Raw genomic sequence first — 20,010 nt, forward strand, 5'->3', positions numbered from 1 at the left:
GGAGAAGCAGAGAGGCTCCTCCGGCAGCGGAATGCCCACCGCTGGGCTCCGCCGGACGCTGCGCTCCCCTCACTCCTCGCGGCGGCGCGGTGCTCGTTCTGCGCTGCTTTTCACCGCGGGGAGCCGCGGTCCGGGATCGTGGAGCAGGAAAAGCTCTTTGTAACCGAGAGCGGCAAATGGCAACCGCGGATGTACGAGGGTTGCTCGTACCGCGAGCTCGGAGCAGAAGGGCTTTTCCTCTCTGTCCCAGCTTGTCTTATCGTTAAGAATTAGGGAATTAGGGATGGATTGCACTGGAAAAAGTGATTTTTAGCTCTAAGCGAGGACTTCTCTGTATGAGGAGTTTATTCTGGAACGCACTGCAGAGCACTTTCACATTGCAGCAGCTCATCCAGAGGAGTTTTCCACGCAGGCCGTTCCAGACAAATTCTCCATGAAGAAAAGTCCCAAAAGTTGTTGGCTTGCTTTCATGCCAGGATTTTGTTTTACATGTCTTTACATGTCTTTTGCCACCATCCTTGGGACTTTATCAGTGTGACTGCTCCGAGCTCGCAGCATTATTTTATGCATAAAAAGGTCGAGGATGCATTTTCCCACTTTGGTCCTTTTAAAAAAAAAAAAAAAAAAAAGCAGCCGTTCATTCAGGGCAGGACTCGTTTTTCTGGATTTACCGAAGTGGAAGCAAAAAGGCACGACTGAGCAAATGACACACCAGAGAGATGCACGCAGACGCCGCAGCCTCACCGCCAGCTTTGCGCTCCCACTTGGCAGGAGGTGACGGCACTGCTGGGATTCTGCATCCTCCAGCAGCTGCCAGCGGGGTCAGTGTTACCATCTGCTGTGCCACAGAGGCTCTGGTGTTGCTACTGGGGCTGTGGGTGATGCTCAGATGGTGCTGGTACAGGGTGTGAAGGTGGGGTGAGCTCGGAGTAGCCCCATCGTGGACACGTTCCTGGGTGCTGGGGTGCAATGGGAGCTGCGCTGCTTCTGTTGAGATTGGAGAGTCTGTGCATTTCCCGGACCGTGGATTGAATTGCTCTCGGTCAAAGCCTCTCGGTATCAAGTGACTGAGTCAGTTTTTAAAAATACTCTCCATAAAGAGCAGCCTTTGTGCTGCTTGGATTGGACTGAGCTGCTGCGCGGATGGAAAGGGAAAGCCACGCGGTGAGCATCCCCATTCTGGGCTCAGAAAGGCCAATCCTGTCCCCTCAGAACACATTGATGGGCCAGGAGTGCAGAGAAGGGCCCTTCTAAAGGCAGTGCTGCCCTAAAGACACTTAATACTCTTGTACTTGTTAAACAGTATACTCTGCAGTGCTTTGGAAGTATTTGTACATTGTGTTTGGCAAGAGAGCTTGAGAATCACCTTTTGTATCTGTAGGATTTGCAGATCTGAGGTCTCTATCTGTGGGACAGTGTGGGCTTGGGGTTGGCACATGGTGGTCCTCTGTGTCACTGAGCTCTGCTTTGTTATGAAGAAGCTTGGTATGGTTTGTCTGAATGGAGGGCAGTTCTCACGTGCTGGAGGGGACGGTAGTGCTTTGGGAGCTGCAATTCTTTGTGATGCAGTGATTTCTAAGGTTCAGTTTCTCACTAACAGCCGTTGCTAATTTGTTGTTTCTGTATTGCCATCGAGCCTGAGCAGCACAAAATCCTTCAGAGTTTTGCACGTGATCTTTTCTGGCTTCCCATTAAAAAACTGTAAACACCTTACCTACGCTCTATTGCCATAGCATTATATCTACCGTGTTGCAAGAGCAGAAAATTCTCTGCTTGTTTCTTCTGCTGGGAAAAATGTGTGTATATGTGTGCGTGTACATATATGTACAGCCTCAATCTCTTTCGCTTTAGACAACAAAAATAGCAGCATAATCTCTCCTGCCTTCAAGGCAGCGGAAACCTTTGCAGCTATCCCAGAGGATCCGCTCTCTGCAGCAGCCCAGGTCGGTCCCCGGGTGCCAATGCATGCCCCCAACCCCAGCAATGCACCGCCCCGTGGGAAACATAGAGCCCTACCCCTGCAGGCACACAGCTGATTGCTCATCACAACGACGTGGGAGGCTTGGAGGCGAGAGGGAGATGTTTTGTGCTGAACTGACCACGTTCTCCTCTCGCAGCTGTTTGAGCCGCACGATTTGTACAGCGGAGAACAGTTCTCCAAGGTCCTGAGTACGTTGACAGCTGTAAATAAAGCTACTGAAGGTAAGGAAAAATCATGTTTTCTGTTGTCTTTTCAAGTGCTGTCTATATGTCTGCTGGGAGGGGGAGAGGAGGGGTTATTTTTTTGATAGCTCACAGTTAGTGCTGATTGTGGAGGCTTGGAGAACTGTGCCTGATGCTGGTGGGTCAGTGCTTCACTTTGCCACCAGCTCGGGCTCTAAGGGTGGTGCATTCAGAGCTGCTGGGTGCACTTTGCAGAGCGAGATTATCGCTTCACAGCCAGGAACCTCTACTCAGTTCTGATAGCATTAAGGGACCTCAAAGTAGGTCAGTGTAAAGGAGCCTCGATGTAAATGAGCGCATACCTCCCGAATGCAAATGTCAGGTTTCAGACAGCGTGCTTGAGAGCTGAACAGAAAAACAGATCCGTCTGCAGAATATCTTTACTGAACGTCAAAACAAACATCACTGCCAGATGCTCACTCGATTGTATCGATGTTCCTCTCCGTGCTTTGTGGATCCCACAATGGGGAGCCAAGCGCTGACAGTTGCTGCTGACGACTTCTCCTGTCTCTCTCAGTGCAGAGCTGCTGCTGGAGCAAAGCGAAGCGAGTCTCCTCCTCCTTTTTCCATCCCCGGTGTTCAGCTGAGCTGTACTGTCCCAATGGTCAGGGGCTGAGGGACTGCACTAAGCTGGGAATAGCATCTGCCTCAGCCCTCATCGTATGAGGGCTGCTCCGAAAGTAGTGCTTCGTCTCTTATGTTGGCCCATGACCTCAGAGGTGGATGTTGGTGGGATGTTTTGTAGCTGAAAATTTCATCTATCAGTGTTATTGTGCACTCCGTATCTGTTGTCATTTCCATGGAACTAAATAAGAGGCATTACTTTTGGAGCAATCTACCTACAAACACACACATACAAGCACAAGGAGTCCTGCACACCACCAAAACCAACAGCAGCAGCGTGAGAGCTCGATTTCCCTGCTGGATGGCACGTATTAGGTGATTAAGAGTAGAAAAATTCAAAACCCAGAGCAGCATTTTCCTTTCACAGGAAGGTTTCTCCATTGCCTTCTTTACCAACTTTTTGGCTGGAGCAGAGGGAGCACAGCTTTGCTCCTTTCTGACTCCTGTTGTCGCAGCAGTCCCCTAATTAGCAGCCCCGAATGGGGTTTTGCAATCACTGGGTGAAGCTCAGGACACGGCTTTGCCATGGAATAGTTTCTATCACGTGTTCCCCAAGGGGCTCTGGGGGAGCTGGGATCCTCTTGGTTTCATAGCAAACATCTGTTGGAGCATATGCTTTCTCTATTTAAATGTTAAAAAGCGCAATGCCTGTGATATAATTAGCTGCTCAGGCAGAGAGCACCCTTGGGAAAAGTACAGGGTAAAATAAATACATGTCTGAAAAGTTTGCTTTTTGGTGGCTTGGCCACATTCCTGAGAAACAGGAGCCTGTGTCCTACAAACCACCACTGGATGGGTTTGTCTGACTACTGGGGCTCCGGGGCAGCAGGACCAGACTGGTACATCCTCAGCAGGTCTGCACCTACAGTCTCTTCTGCAAGGCATCTGCACCGTGCGAGAGACAGCTGGGGAAGCAGCACAAGAACGTGCTTCTGAGCATCCATCCCCTTGAAGCCCAAATCCTTATGACCTCACGGAGCAAATAACTGCAGGAATCATGTGTGGTGTGTGAACTCAGGGTTCAGAAGCTGTCTGTCAAGTAACAGCCACACAGAGCTTGATGCTTTTGTCTGAAAGAGAGGGTAGGGGAGGAAAAGCAGCTGTGATGGAGCAGGCAAGGCACTCCTGCCTAAAATAGTGTAGGAATGTGAGCAGAAAACCCAGCTATTTTAACCATAGTTGAAGCAGCATATGGCAGCAGTGTTCCATGCTGGACCAGGCATAAAATAGGATGCTGTCATGATGCAATATAAATGATACACTTCCCTGCCAAACTGTCAAAGTCAGTTTTACATTTGTTTCTAGGTTGCTGCAGATATTTATAAAAGCTTTGGAAGATAGGGAGGGGCAGGGAGAAAGAAGCATAGAATCTACAGTAACCGAGTCATTTCCGTGAGACTGTGGCTGATGGCTTGAATAAGCAGAGAAGCCTGGACTCGTGGTCTACGCCCTCTCTTTTTGGAAGGAATGAAGGGAAGAACATCTCAAAGTGGCGGCCAAGCCACTCCTCCTGGTCTGGAAGCAGCTGGAACCACTCTTGCTCAAATATTGGGGTGCTTCAGCAGTGACAAATCCTGTGTTTGCAAAGCGGGTTTTTCATACCAAGAGGTTCTGGTGTTGCTGCAGCAGTCTGGAGAGCTGGGAATTCACAGCATGGTCATCAGGCGTTGTGTAATGAATAGGGCAAGAGAGAACACACTGACTCACTGATGGCATGTTTGATTTGATGTGAATGTTGTCCATTGCTGGAGCAGGGACTGGACAGACCAGTGCATGTTGTCTGTCGGCGCCTGGAAGTCATAATCGTGGACCTGGAGCTATTGTGCAAGGCACTGTAGAAAGACAAAGCTGAAAGCAGTTCCCTCTGCAAAGAGCTTGCAGGTTGTGTTGCTCCAGGTCCATCTAAGGAGGTATCTTTTCTATTCAAACAAAAATCCTCTTGGGAGAACGAAAGCCCGGCTGAGTTCCTGTAACTCCTACCAAACTTCCCCTTTGGAATGATTTTTCCATGTTGACATTCAGATTGGAGGATAACAGGAGCACAACAGCCTTAATTTTGTGTGTTGTGATTCCGGCACTCTCAGTGGCTTGATCACCTTCTCCTGCTGCAACCATTTCAAGGAGGAGCTTCAAATGTGATCCAGCGGACCCATATCCCCAGCACAGCGATGCCTGCAGGCAGCATTCTGTTCTTCTCTGCTCTTTCATGGCCCATGGGCACTCTAGCTCTATGCTGCTAGATGGAAAATACCTTCTCTGGAATACATTCTTAAATCTGAACAAAAGCAACAAGGGATACCTCAAAGTGCTCCATGCTGTTCCCTGCAATGACAGCATCTCCTGTTGCTTCATTTCTGCAGGGTGGCACATAGAGAAGAGGCGATCTGATTGTTTTCCTACACTGTGGTACGAGGTGCAGTGATAGAGGACTGCTGGAAATTATAGTGCCTGCAGAGCCCTGTTTTCACCTCCGTGCAGCATCTGAGCAGGATTAGGGCTGATGCTGCTCTTTGCATTGAGGCCACTAATCAGGATGCCAAGAAACTTGCCAGAGGGTAAAAAGTCTCGTGGTCACCCTTGGTATCAATATAAAAGCAAATTGCTGATTGTGAAACATAGATCTGTGTCAGAGCAGCATCATGATTTCCAATATCTGGCATGCGTTGTCAGGGTCAAGCCCAGAGACCAGTTTGCAGAGCACTGAGCTCTGAAGGAAGCAGCTCTGAGAACTGTAGGATGGGTTGGTTCTTTCCTTGTGCTGGGGGTGATGCTCCTGTCCTTCCTCGGAGGAGTCCGAATCCCTTTCTCACGTGGCTCCTGGCAGTGCTCCACCAGCAGCAATCTCTCAGCTGTATAATGAACCCAGAAGGACTTGTCTGAATAGAGACCAATTGTGCTGAACAGCTGCTCACATTCCTCCCCACTCTGCGGGGAAGCCCACGCTGCAGCTGCAGAGGTGACCTGAGGGCACTCGCTTGTGAGCCAACCTTTGAAACACCTTCAGCAGTGCTTACTTGGATCCCAGAAGCACTGGGCTAAGCATTAGTCTATTTTCAGCTGATTTAAGAGGAATTTCAAAAGGAAGATTGCATTTGGATGAGTGGCCTTGGCAATATGTAGAATCATAGAATTGTTAAGGTTGGAGAAGACTTTTAAGATCATCCAGTCCTACCCCAGCCCACCCCACCATGCCCATCACCACATCCTTCAGTGCCACATCCCCACGGCTGTGGAACACCTCCAGGCATGGTGACCCACCACTCCCTGGGCAGCTGTGCCAGTGCCTCACCACTCTGTCTGAGAAGAAATATCCAACCTGAGCCTCCCCTGAAGCAACCTAAGGCCATTTCTTCTCATCCTATTGGGAGTGTCTTTGGACTGCAGCTCATCTTCTTCCATCACGGAAGAGTTAACCCAGCCCAGAAAAACCATCCCCTTTAGGTACTGATGCTCCTCCAGCTGCTGTCCCTGCCCTTGTTTCCTCTGTGGGCTTCACTCTTTGCTTTGCAGCCATGTGGAGGATTTGGGGTCAGTTGGGTGAAACTCAGCCATTGTTTTTGCTTTGCCAGACCAGCCGTCCGAAGGGCCATGTTCGCATCCATCGGCTCTTAGCTCTGCAGCTGGAGGTGCCCACACCGACTCCAACAGCACAGCCTCACAGTCAGCAAAGGTCCTAAGGAGGCAGTCCAAGGCTGTGGTATCTTTCATTTAATATCCTATTGAGGGTGTGATGGCTGTGGGGGCAGAGGGATGGGGGTGGTACCTCTAAGCTTGAGCACGGTGTGTCCTGATCTCCATCATGGCTTTGCTGCTCCGGGTGCTGAGAGTCTTCTGCACCCACAGCAGGCTTCTCTTTGGGAAATGAGGAGGCTGATGCTTATCTATTTCCTATTGCACTGTGAGACTGAATTAATTCTTGGGAGGGACCTTGTGATCCTCTGGTGGAGTGCTTACACAAGAGCAAGATGTTTCTGCTGGTGTGGAGTGCAATACTGAAAAAAACAGCTGTAACAACAAAGAACAATGGCTCGTCCTGGTGGATTCTGCTTTTTTGGACTATCCACTGATGTTTTTCCATGTTTCTTTCATTAGGAGATGACCGAGAATGGCAGCCATCAGCTGGTGGTAAAGGCCAGGTTCAATTTTAAGCAGACCAATGAGGATGAACTCTCCGTTAACAAAGGAGACATTATTTATGTCACCCGGGTTGAAGAAGGAGGCTGGTGGGAAGGGACCTTGAATGGAAAAACAGGCTGGTTCCCAAGCAACTACGTCAGAGAAATCAAATCCACCGGTAAGCACATTGCTTTCAAGGGCTGATTGAATGACAGCAGTATAATGCAGCGTAGATCCTTATGCCTTTGGGAAATTGCTGCTATTTATTAAGGATGTCAGTGTGCTTAAGGCAGCAGTGCTAATGGAAGTATGAATAGCGTGAGGAGGGGAAAGCCCTGTCTCTCACATCACTTGAGAGCTGCTTCGCCCTCTTTCCTGCGTCCTTCTGTTGCTCTGCTGGCAGCACACGGCTGCAGGACAGGGCTGGAGGTGCTGTGTGGGTCTGCTTGCCTCTTGTTACGGAAGCTCTCAGGTCACTCCAGTGTCGAAGCACAGAATTGGCTTTTTGTTAGAAACCTCCATCAGGCAGTGCATTTGCCTTCGAGCTTGCCATTTTTGGCAGGAGCGGAGTTGATGCTCACGGTCTCTGCAAAGAAAGCAACAATAACTATATGGCCATAAGGAACGGTCCCCTCTTTTTGTGCATAGCCATGGCTGATTTCACAGAGCACATTTCCCCCCAGATGCATCTTCTGCTGCGAAGCTACGGGCGATATTGAGAAAGGGACAGCGAGGGAACGATCCGCCTGATGACATTTGCCTTTATTGAGCTGTGTCTCAAGTGTCCTTAACATCTTCTGCAATGTGATTTTAACCAGATGTGGGGTGAGGATGGCACGCAGCATGCCCCCGGCGAGCCAGGGCAGCTTCACCCTGTTGTGCTTCTGAGGCTGCTATATGACAGCAGATTTGTTTTTTTGACAAAATTCAACTTTAATTTCTTGTTGTGTCTCGAGGGCTTCCCAGAGATGCAGACCTGTTGTGAGGCATCAGGAGTGGTATGAAGAGTGGCTGTAAAATGCACAGCCTCCATTAGGTATTGTTGCTCCCACTCTTGCAAGCGAAAAAAGAAAAAAAAAGCAAAGGAAGGTAGAACAAAACTAATGAGTGAGTGTTCAGAAATAGGTCAGTTTTTATTTCATTCTAAATGAAACAATCTTTGTTAGGATATCTCATCTCCCGCTATTTCCCTCTGGGAGATGATGTCTGAGCTGGAGCAGGACGTTGCAGCAGACTGAGGGCTCATCTGGCACAAGCCAGGAATCACTAATTAAGTCCGTGAGTGGAGAAGAGCAGCGTTTTATAAAAGGAGAGCAGTACTCAGTCCCATGGGGAAGGTTGGGAGGGAGAAATAGCAGCTTCTCATGGAGGCAAAGGACAAATTCTCCACGAAGCTGGACAAAGCCTTTCCCTCCCTGCCCTCCCATCTCAGGTGGCAGTGGGATCCTCACAGGGTGCAGGCACAAAGCTGAGGATGCTCTCTCCAGGCTCACACTGCAGTGGTGCAGGGAGCCCCAGCTAACCCCTGGTGCCAAGGGCAGCCCTTGCTGTGAGCTGGGGAGCTGCTGTCCTCGCCTCCAAAGTGCGAGACGCGTCACTCGAAATAGAGTTGCTGTTTTTTCAGCAGTGTCTGCATTGCACTCTGCTGTGTCCTGAGCATGCCCTTTGGGTGGAGATAAGCAGGGACAGAGCTCCTGGCTGGAAGTGACAGGAAATTCTACAAGGGCAATAATTAGACAGTATGTCATGCTGCCGTTTCCCAGCAGCTAAATTTATCGGTTCCAGCTTCTCTCCTGCTATCGGTGTGAATGTAATTGCTTTCCCAAGTGTGTATGGGGAGAAAGGCCCTCTGAGGGACTCAGCACAGGGACAGCATCTCTGGGGATCAAATGCAGCCTGCAGTAGTGGGTCTGCTGTAGGGAATGTGCTTTTCTGGGGGAGGAGCACCAGAGCAGGGATCTGTGTGGAGGTGAGTGTGTGTGCATGCGTGCGTGGCATCCACAGCCATTTGGCAGATGCACAAGAAATACAAGACAAGAACTGACTGCCAGGTTTGTGTGAGCTTTGTTTCTTCAAATCTCCCTTCATTCACAGCTCTTGTACTGCAGGGTTCAGCTCACTGATTGCTGGTGGCTTCAAATGCCCTGTGAGTTGCAGGGTCCGTCCCTTTGCTCCCTGTTTTTATGAAGCAAACAGATCACTGTGTGTTACATGGGTGATGTCATATTTGCTGGACATGATGCAGCAGTGACTTTTCCTGCTGGAGCGAGCTGTGCTCTATCATTTATTGATATATTTTTTTTCTCTGTACAGATAAACCACTCTCTCCCAAAGCATTAAAAGGACTTGAAAGCACTCAGCTGACAAAGAATTATTACCCTGTGGTGAGTTTTAAAGTGCTGATCATACATTTTAATAACTAGCATATTATTAATCTTCTGAACTGGCTCCTTCCCTTAGAAATCACTGAAGCAATTTGTAACAATTGAGGAAGAGACTCTGTATTTAAATGCAGCTGTTGCCATTTCCTTCATTCGGGGCTGTCGAGACGATAAACCACAAATGGAAGTTGCAAAATGTCACAAAGTGAGACTTCAAGTGGGCAGCTGAGATATCAGAGTGGAGGTGGCAGCTTTTAGAGCAGTGTCAGACCTCGTTGACCAGAGAGGTGGTGGTGTCCCATCCCTGCAGACACCCAAGGTCAGGCTGGACAGGGCTTTGAGCGTCTGATGGAGCTGTGGGCATCCCTGTTCAGTGCAGGGAGTTGGAGCAAATGGCTTTTAAGTGTCCCTTCCAACTCGGTTGTATGAACAAGGTGTGCTGCATGCGGCTGCTGAGGTGGAGCATCAGGATAAGGCTGATCTCGTCCTTGCAGTGGCCATTGAGCTGTGCCCTGGTCTGGACTGTCCGTATTTTGGCCACTATTGTGTCCTTGCAGGCGGTGGTCCCAGGGTGCACACACACACCATTGGTTTGCATACCTTGGCAGCCAGTTCTGCATGCAGGGTTAGACATGAGCCTCTTGAACGACAAATCTTAAACTCAGATCTGAATTCACATTGTCTTCATGCCTTGCCAGAGAAGAAGGAGCCACCCTTAACACCTGCTGTCCAGGCCTCCCCCAGTTTGCAATGCACAATCCATTAGTTGGGTCCCCAGGGCTTTTCTGAGCATTCTGAGTTCTGCGTTAACAAATTTAGATGTATTTATGGGCATAAAATACACTTCTGTGGTTTTCCACACTTTGAAGCTGATGTCCTGTGTTCCTTTGACTGGTCCCGAGTACCAAGATCTACTCAGTGCTCTGTCTCTCACCCTAGGTGTTGCAAAATATTCTGGAAACAGAACGAGATTATGCGAAGGAACTACAATCACTTCTGGGAACTTACTTAAGACCCCTCCAGTCTTATGATAAGTAAGATATAAGGGCATCTGAGACGGATAGAACTCTGTAAAATCAACCACAATTCATTACTTTCCTGCTTTTGAATGTTTAGGGATTGTTACTGCCCTTCTAGTAAAACCTCACACCTCTTTGAACTAGAAAAGACAAAAACATTGGTACAAATTTCTGCTCTTTCCCATTCCCCAGTGGTCATGCAGGTGCTCAGCTGTTAGAGATGGGCATTTCTGTCTGGTCGAGGGCTGGCTGCTCCCATCCATCTGCAAGCTGCTGTGTGCATGCTTCCTGGCGCTGTGCCTTGCATGGCTTCTTCCCTTGTCATTTGTCTTGTGACTTCTCAGCCCCAGTCATCTCCTCATTGTGTTCCTCTGATTGGGGTTGCCTCTCGCTGAGCCTGAGCTGCTGCTGAGCAAGAAGCATTCTGCTTAAACTCCTTCCACATCTTGCCTTCCTTTCCCAAATCTTCATGTTGGGATGTCTCCAGCTGTGGAAATTCCCCGTGCTCTCAGCCTACCCAAACTGCAGGCAGTGAGTGGCTGAAGTGAGAGAGACAGAAGCAGGGTGACAGAAGCAGACGTGCTGCTTATGGCGAGGAAAATTCCCACCTTAAGGAGCAAAGCAATCCCTGCTTGTAGGGCTGCTCTGACCCTCCCCATGTAGGGGACCCACAGTGTGAGCCCATGAAGACAAAGCTGTCTTTGTGTCTGCGCACACACCTTCCTCCCCACCCCTGGAAGAAATCCCATCTGTCTGTGTCTATTAGACAGCTAAACACGTGAGAAGATTAACGTGATTAGGTGATTAAAATCCAATTAAGGTAATCCTTGGCAGCAGACATCTTCTCTAGGAGTCTGTGGTCTGTAGCTCACGGATCATGGATTTTGTGTTTCCCTGTGATTGTCTTGGGAAACAAATCCTTGGTCCTTTTTGGAAGGGCTGCTTGCAGACACCATGGGGCTATGCAGAGAGCTCTGCTTTAGTGCTGATTGGTGATTTGACTCTTCTAGGCTCAGTGCTGTGGACATCGCGTCATTGCTGGGAAACGTGGAGGAAATCAGTGCATTTCAGCAAACCCTGAACCAAGCCTTGGAAGATGTTGCAAAGTAAGCTTATGCCACTGCACTGGGGTTGTTAAGCTATTAAATTGCAGCTAAAAATAATAGAAAGACCCGTTCATGGACACTCCTCCTCACTTGTTAAATATAGAAAATAGCAGGATTGAAGAAAGGCAGCAGGTAGTGCTTTGGTAGGAAGAAGAAAAAAAGTTGACGTTTCTACTGTTAAGGTGTCTGCTGAATACTTGATGTGAAAGCATCACCAGCCCAAACTTGCAGGCACGTGCAGCATATGAGATCTGGAAGGGATGAAGATGGGGGCTGCCGGTGAGCAAAGAGCAAATGCTCAGAGGTGGTGCTTTCCTCTGGGAGCCAGCTGCAGTGGGCTGCAGCGTCTCATCTGCTGGGTCACCCTGTGTCCTGAGCTCTGGTGCTCAGTGGTATCACAGAACCTCAGTCCCACCTGAGTACCTTCCTCCTCCTCCTCCTCCTCCTGAGAGGTTTGGGTGCTCCGGCTGTGCAGTGACCAACAGCCTCCCCACACAGCAGGTGGCTCCTGGGCAGATAGGTGAGCGTGTCGTAGCTGCAGGGTGCAGATGAAGAAGCTCAATAACGGCGTGTTGGTGTTCTTAGGCTCCCTGAGAACCAGCAGCGTGTGGGAGGCTGCTTTATGAACCTGATGGCCCAGTTCCGCTCCCTGTACCTGACGTACTGTGCGAACCACCCTTCTGCTGTCAATGTCCTCACGCAGCACAGGTGGGTGATGGAGGACATGGCTTTTGCCCCAGGTGTTGCCAACAGGGTGAGGAGACAGCATGGGATCCTACTGCTGGGAAAACTGCTAGGGGTCTGGGCTTTCCATTTGCCTCTCTCAGGCCTTGCATAGCATCTCTTGTGCTTGTTATAGTCTAAAGGATCTGGGTGCTACTTCAGACCCATGGCTGCAGTGCTCACCTAGATGGGAAGATGTTCCCCTGTGCTACAATACTTTAGGCACATTGTTGCAAAGGGAGGATATTCATTAAATCACCCCAAGTTGCCCACTTTAATGACTGAGCTGGTGTTTAGCTGGCTGGCTGCTCTGCAGTAACAACACCTTCCTTCTCTTGAGCAGACATCTGAGAGTGTGTAAGGCTCTGCTAAAGAGCATGAGCTGAAAGGCTGCAGCTGTGTCATCCCTGATGTGGCTCAGCTGTCCTCCCTGCAGCAGTGTCACAACCAAGACCCTGGTCATACTGTGTGGTTCTTCCCTTTCTATAATGGAAGCTCACAATATAGTTAGTTACCTGCTGAAATCCAATGTAGTTCAGCATGGCAAAGCCCTGTGCACAAGCACCCACACCCCCATGCAGCATCCCCACTTCATTGCAGGGTATCCTTGCAGGGCAGGGTGGACTGCCTTTAAGAAAGCAGAGCTGAGAGCAGAGCACTGGCTCTGGGAGCCATTGGGAGAGCGTGCGAGGCAGCAAAACACAGCCCTGCTTCTTGTTGTTGCTTCTATTTATAGTGATGAGCTGGAGAAGTTCATGGAGAGCCAGGGTGCGGCCAACCCAGGCATTCTCATCTTAACCACGAGCCTCAGCAAACCCTTCCTGAGGCTGGACAAATACGTGACGCTTCTGCAGGAACTGGAGAGGCACATGGAGGTAGGTGGGATGCATGACCACCAGGCAGGCTGTGCCCCTGGGTGCCAGGGCAAGAGGAAAGCAGACCCAATAGGCTGCTTTAAAATGGTTTGGCTTTTTCCTCTTCCAGTGTTAATTAGCAGATAATTCCTCAGCAGACTTTTAGCCATGATTGTTCAAATCCACATCTGACTGCACTATGGTGGGAAAGGTCCCCCACGTAGCTGCCAGGGAAGAGCTGAGCCTGGCAGGGAGCTGTGTGCTCATGGCAGGGTGCTGTGGGGTCTACAGTGGATTCGGGGACACAGACGTCATTTATTTCTCCTAGCTTCTAAGCTGTGGGAGTGGAGGTTTTATTGCATGAGTCAGTAGGATTTAAGTTGTGATGCCCTGGGAGAAGTGTGGATGTATGCAGCGTGGATGTGTACCACAGTGTTCCCTGTACTCTTCTGCACAGCTGGAGGTGGGACAGGTCTGTTCAGGGCAGCTCTTGTCCTGGGCTCAGAGGGGCTCCATCACACCCTGGTTAACTTATGATTTGCTTGGCTTGAGATCTAGATGGTGAAGACCTTACGATGTAGGGCCCTGAATGCCCAGGATGCTGGAGCATACTAGCATGCAGCAGCAGCCAGAGATAAGAGGCAGCATCCTGCTTCCCCCTCTCTGGCCCAAGATGTGTCTTAAACCCAGGGCTTGAATTGCACCCCTGATGGGAATTCCCTTGCATGGGAGAAATCACATGCTTGATGGTGCAGTGGAATGCAAATAGAAGTTTCCTTTATAAATGTGAGACCAGAAACCCACCCTACGTGTTTGAATCGATTTTCTCTCCTCTTACTCTGTCTGCCTTATGTTCATTAAGTTAGTCTGTGGGGGTGCCTGGGGGGATTTGGGCTGCCTCTGGGTTTGCTGGGGCCATGGGGCACATATGGTGCAGGGCTGTGGCTGCTCGTGGCTCAGGGATTTTTCTCTCCCTTCACTAGGAGGCGCATGCAGATCATGAAGACGTCCTGAAAGCCATCACATCCTTCAAGTCTCTTGTGGTAGGTGGCAATTCTTAAAATAGAGCACTCCATTTCACGGGTGCATTTCATGAAGAATGAGTCAAGCCTGACATTTGTCTCCTCATTTAAAAAAAAAAAGAGAGAGAGAGAAAAGAAAACAACAAAAAAAGGTCTTTTGGGATGGAAAAGATGGTTGATAAAGATTCTTAATTTCAGGTTGCAAGCATCGTGTGCCCCTTTGGTCGCATCTTTCAGCAGTTGTGTGCTGGCTCACAGCAGCAGAGATCTCCAGCTCTGAGTGCTGCTGCAGAGCTGTGTGTGGGCAGTGCTGGGGCCCTTTCATCTCCTTTTGCTTTGCACCTTCATCATGTGCCACCTGATGCTGTTGGTTGAGATGTGCCCCATGGGCATCCCTGGCCGAGACGCATGTATGTGTATGTGGCTCCTGGTGTTGTGGCCATCAGTGAGGAATGGACAAATGGCAGCAAAATGATGAGTCACAGGCACGTACCAGTGCTGTTTCTGTGTTCTGTGCTACCTACTCCCCTCAAAGTCTTGGTACAATGAAACGAAAAAGAGGAGTGAAAGCCATCCACATGCACAAAGGTTTCATCTAGCAAAGCTTTTTTCAGTTGTTATAAAAGCTATCGTCTCTCTTTCTTTGTAGTCACTAAATACCTTTCACTATAACCACTCCAGATGTGGTCCAACTTCCTTCCTTAGCATGGCAGATGCAGGTTTCATTGCTTAGCAGTGCAGATAAAAGATGGGGAGGAGAAAGTTCATAGAAAACAGGAAAGGGTGATCATGTTACATTTACTTAGAAACTCAACTCCCGTTCCATTTATTCTAGAAGGGGAATGATTCTGTGAAATAGTAACGTGTCATAGATCTTTAGGAATGCCCATAAGTGACAAATGCCCATAAGTGATAGATGGTTTTACTTGAATTGTGCACTGAGCAATGCAATGTAATAATGGCAGGACTAGAGGGGTTCGGTCTGGGTTTGAGGTTTGATGGGCAGGGATGCTTCTCGTGGTCCCACAGTGTCTGGGGTCAGAGAGCTGAAAGCAGGGACTGCAGAGCCCTGCTGTGTGCTGCCTCTGCTTAGTCTGTGAGGAACTGCTGTGCACTTTGTATGAATTTGTGAGCATCTGTAAGCATCGCAGCAGCCTTGTGCAGCTCCTAAAGTTCCCTTTTGTGCTGCTCCACTGCGCTGCTGAAATGCTTTGCCAAATTCTTGATGCAGATTCTGATAAGAGAATATCTGCACATCCGATTTCTGGGGGCTGTGCACCAATGCAGGGATAACTCTTTTTGCTGCTTCAGCAAAATGGGATGAACCTCTCTGAGCACTAGCAAAATGAGAAACATTTAGCTGTGTGGCTCACTTGGTTTGGAAAATGTGACCCTGTACTCTCAGAGGTAGGGCTGGTTTGGAAAGAAAATTTGCTCAGTGCAATTTGCAATTTGTTTGACATTTTAACGTATTCATTACACCATAAATCAGCGTGGTGTAATTTTTGACAAGATTTGTGAAGTAGAGCTGAAGCAGCAGTGCTTCTACAAGATGGCAACTATTTTTCATGAGTGATAGTATTGACCTTTGCTGGGTTTTTGTCATCATTCTGGGTTCCTTTTGTGGTAAAGCAGTAGAACTGGTAGCCCTTTGGTGCAGTGCGATCCTCTGAGTGCTGAGCCCAGCATGGCTGATGGGTGAAACCATCTTTGTTGGGATGGTTTGGGGTTGTTCTGGCTCTTTTGCTAACAGAGTGCTCCATGGTGATTTGCAGTCACAGTGCCAGGAGCTGAGGAAGAGGAAACAACTTGAGCTGCAGATCCTTTCCGAATCCATCCAGCGCTGGGAAGGAGAGGACATAAAAACAATGGGAAACATCATTTACATGTCCCAGGTCATGGTGCAGAGCGGGAGCAGCGAGGTGAGTGCATCTCCTGCATGAACACATCGTGCCCTGGTGCTCTATTAACACGGTGCATGACTTTCCCTCTTTTTCCCCCATGACTTACTCTGAGCAGTGAGAGATGAGGGTGCCTTTATGGCATGTATTAATGTCACCTGTTGCCACGTCCTGCATGCATTTTGCAACAGGCAAAACCCACTGCCCAACTGTCACACCTGTGCTTTCAGCAGGCACCCACCAATAGTGTTAGACCCGTTAATACTGTGTGTTTGTTGTCTTCTCGGTGGGATGCTGCCTGTTAGCATCAACTTGGTTGCTTCCCTGTGACCTGTTATACAAAGCCCTGCAGAGTCCAGTCCCTGAGTTCTGTTTGGGATGTGAAGTGCTGTGGACATGAGGTCTTGGTCTTCTGATGGAGAGGGGAAATCTGTAATATCTTCAAAATCAGCAGGATGCGGATGGAAATGTTTGCTCAGAAAAGCCAATGCAGAAATAAGATGCAATAAAAAAAAAAAGCTAAAATGAGTGGTTTGGGGTTGGTCCTTCTCAGACTGCAAGCAGGTTTGGTTTGCTGCAGGGAAGTGCTTCAGACTGGCCTAACCTCCATTCTTGTCCTGGCAGGAGAAAGAAGAGCGATATTTCTTGTTGTTTTCCAATGTTTTGCTCATGCTGTCTGCAAGCCCGCGGATGAGCGGGTTCATCTATCAGGTAGGCACGCTTGATTTGAAGCTGCAAGGCATCAGGTGTGGAAAGGATATCAGATATCTCTTCATCAAATTCAGATCTCTGTTGTGATGTAAATAGGCTGGGAAGCAGGGCCACGTGTGCCAGAACACACTGTGAGCACCTCTGTGCTGCCAGCAGGTTAGACAGCATTTGGGAAGTGTGAGTGCTGCGAAATGAGAACACAAAACCACACCGTGCCTGTCCTGCATGCTGTTCTCAAGCATTTAGTGTGTGTTGGGTGTCCTGAGCTCACTGTGGGGTTTTTCCCTATACAAACTGTCTGTCAGTGGACGATATCTCACAGTCATATGTGAAGGTGATGAGGCAGACGTTGAAGGTTTGGGAAGGATTTGGCTGAGTTTTGAGATGTCACCCAGCAGTGGGAGGGAGGTGAACGGGCAGCGCATCACGCAAAGCAAAAGCTCAGGGAGGGTGTTCAGAAGGACCAGGGGAAGTTGGTAGTCCTGGCTTCTGTGTAAAAAGGGTGAGTAGAAAGAGTGGCAGGTGAGCTGGGGATGACTCAGCTGTCATGGGAGCCTCTGCTCAGTGGTTTAACCTACTTGTGCAGGGAAATCTAGATCCATACATCAGAGGCACCTCTTCACAAATTAGTTTCTAATGGCAATTCCCAAAGAAAGGAATCAGCAGAAAGGAGCAGAACAATGCCCACACAGGAGGCAGTCGCAGACACTGATTCCTGCTTATTTCTCTTAGGGAAGGCTGCCTTTAACAGGAATGACACTGACAAAGCTGGAAGATGCTGAAGGGAATGAGCACATGTTTGAAATCGCAGGTCAGTGTGTGGCCTCTGTCTGGCTGCCTCTGCAGCTGCCATCAGTGCCAGTCCTTCTTCTCCTCTTTGCTCTTGTACTGCATGCTGTCCAAGTTCTGGGCATCTCCCTGTGCTAACCCAGCTAAAGCCAATTGTTTGACCCACTGCTGCAGGGAACATGATGGAGCGCATCACCGTGTCCTGCAGCACCAGCCAGGACTTGCATGAGTGGCTTGAGCACTTGCAGAGGCTGACCAAAGGGACGTGCAACACCGTGTCCAAAACGCAGTCCTGGAGCGCTCATTCGGTAAGCAAGCCTTCTCCCAGCCTGCCTGCTGCCCACTGTTCCTCAATGCTGGCTGAGCTTTTTCTCATTCATTTTCTCAGACATTTGGCTCCACTGGACAAATCCGTGGTCCCCTGGAGCCCCCCAAAATCCTCAAACCCTGGAGCTTGAGCTGCCTCCGTCCCGCTCCTCCCCTCCGACCGTCGGCAGCGCTGAGTTACAAAGAGGTAATGCTGTGTGCATGGTGAGCACCATGATTCCATAGCACTTGTATTCAGGCATCTTACCCCAGAGAAGCTTTGCTGCTCCTTTAGACAACAGGGATACTGAGATAAAATGCTGTACAAATGAGTGATGCATGCTGGTTGCTGCAGCTGGCTTTGAGCTGCAAGTGAAGCATGAGCGTGTGCGTTTGCAGGATCTGCCCCATCCCTGGTATCAAGCCCACAGCTGCACTGAGGGATGGAGAGACAGGCCTGGTGTTTCGTATGATTTATATCTTTGTTTTGGTGGCTAGAGCAGGGCAGTGCAGCAGCCATGATGTTTGATTCCGTATTCACACACCCATCACCCACTGGGATATGTAGCATCCCCCACAACAACCCCCAGCCTGGGGTAGGAGGCGGCGTGGGGAAACCCAAAATAAACCCCCGCTCCCATTCTCACCCCCCACTGCAACTGCAGCACCGTCCTTCCCTACCTTGCGTTAAACTTTTGGGATTACTCACCAGTAACACAGCAACGTTCCTCTTACTGACTGAGCACTCCGGTTCTGACTCACCGGCCTTTCTGGGTACAGCAGCATGGGAGCATCACTGCCTGGGCTCCCAGGGGGATAGAAATGGGGTGGGTACAGGGCTCATGGCCAGCTCAGCCCCCCCAGCTCTCAGGGGCAACAGCCAGAGGGCTGTGGGGCTGTTGTACCAGGCAGAGATTTTTAGGTAGCTTCAATGTGTTTTGATATATTTCTTAAAATTCACAAAACAATGCGTTTCACTTTGGGAATTAAATTAATCCGAAACCAAATGAACAGGTGGGAAACCACCCTTAAGCTTTGCATGTTCCAAATCCTTGATGTAGACTAAACAGCCCTATGCTTTCACTGTGCACTAAAATCTAGGGAGAGGCTTTAGTTAGAGAAGAATGTTTTTCTGCGTGAAAGTACAAGAGTGAGATTTATTTATAATAGAGGCCAAAACCACAGATTGAGTGATTTCGTTAGTACCGCAGTCTCCTCTGCAATTTCTCACTCACTCCTTGCCGTGGATTCTTTTACACCATCGGTGTAAAGGAGGTGAGGGGTGGTGCGGGAGGCAGGGAGCCCCGAGGGGCTGCACACAGCACTTGGAAGGCCCAAAAATGTGATGTGGGTGGGAGCAGCGGTATCACAGCACCCCCAGCCTTCATGAGCCTTCATTTGCAGGCAATGATGCAGAGCCCTCTGATAGCTGAGAGCTTCTCTACCACTTCCATGTGAGAGCCCTGGGCATGCAGCCCACGGCCCTGCAGTGGCAATTGCAGTTGTTGACCCCAGATTATGCTGCAGCACAAAATGAGAGATGCTAACAGCTCAGCACAAGTCTCCTTGCTTCTATAATGAACAAATAGAACCATTTCAAGTGTCTCTTGCAGGGAAGAGCGTGGGGGAGTTTGATTAAATGATGAGAGATTTTCAGACATCCATTGTTACTTTAATTGGCTTCTGATGGTGTAGGATGGGATGGCACAGTCTTGTGCATTTCCTCATACCTAGCTGTGTTCAGGAAACCCCAGAACCTGCTTGCGTACCGCACAGCACTGCTGTTATTTCCATTGAAATTGGGTCATTTTTCCTGTTCTGTTTCCAGTAATCATTTGCAATGACAGAGCAGGTGCTGTGGGTAAAGCGGTGTGCCCGGATTCAGGTTAGTTAGCAAACTGAGAAAGGTTTACAGGTGATTTCCATTTCTTTTTTTGTCAGTTGCATTAGGTGAAGGGTTTTTTTAGCACTGGGATTTGTAACTTCTGCTGATCGGAGCAGCAGGAGAGCCATGCAGTGCCCTCTGAGAAGCCACAGCCCCGGGCTTTGCCATAGGTCGGGCAGAGCACTGCATCCCTTCATCCCCAGGCACCAGTCCTATGGATGTCAGCCCGTTTTAAGCACCGTTCTCTTAAACAAGCAACATCTACTGAAACCTCCCATTAACCCAGGAAGCATGCTCTCTATTTGGATGTGTTCAGAGTGGATTAATGCCCGCTTCCCATGCGTTTCCCA

At 49.3% G+C, this 20,010-nt stretch overlaps 1 protein-coding gene across 2 annotated transcripts in view; it reads left to right on the forward strand.

Moving 5' to 3' along the window:
* The window catches only part of ARHGEF6 (Rac/Cdc42 guanine nucleotide exchange factor 6), a 30,580-nt gene that overhangs the window by 4,694 nt on the left and 5,876 nt on the right, over nt 1–20,010 (forward strand). For both annotated transcript variants that reach the window (XM_052672820.1, XM_052672821.1), the window contains exons 3-16: nt 2,118–2,202; nt 6,417–6,544; nt 6,940–7,141; nt 9,277–9,347; nt 10,284–10,378; nt 11,374–11,469; nt 12,055–12,177; nt 12,929–13,067; nt 14,030–14,089; nt 15,844–15,990; nt 16,594–16,680; nt 17,413–17,491; nt 17,644–17,777; nt 17,858–17,983. In XM_052672820.1, the coding sequence (XP_052528780.1) occupies nt 2,118–2,202; nt 6,417–6,544; nt 6,940–7,141; nt 9,277–9,347; nt 10,284–10,378; nt 11,374–11,469; nt 12,055–12,177; nt 12,929–13,067; nt 14,030–14,089; nt 15,844–15,990; nt 16,594–16,680; nt 17,413–17,491; nt 17,644–17,777; nt 17,858–17,983 (1,572 nt within the window). The remainder of the gene's footprint in view (nt 1–2,117; nt 2,203–6,416; nt 6,545–6,939; nt 7,142–9,276; nt 9,348–10,283; nt 10,379–11,373; nt 11,470–12,054; nt 12,178–12,928; nt 13,068–14,029; nt 14,090–15,843; nt 15,991–16,593; nt 16,681–17,412; nt 17,492–17,643; nt 17,778–17,857; nt 17,984–20,010) is intronic.

The sequence above is a fragment of the Tympanuchus pallidicinctus genome, unplaced genomic scaffold (genome assembly GCF_026119805.1).
Source record: "Tympanuchus pallidicinctus isolate F22 unplaced genomic scaffold, pur_lepc_1.0 scaffold13, whole genome shotgun sequence".
Taxonomy (NCBI): Eukaryota; Metazoa; Chordata; class Aves; order Galliformes; family Phasianidae; genus Tympanuchus; species Tympanuchus pallidicinctus.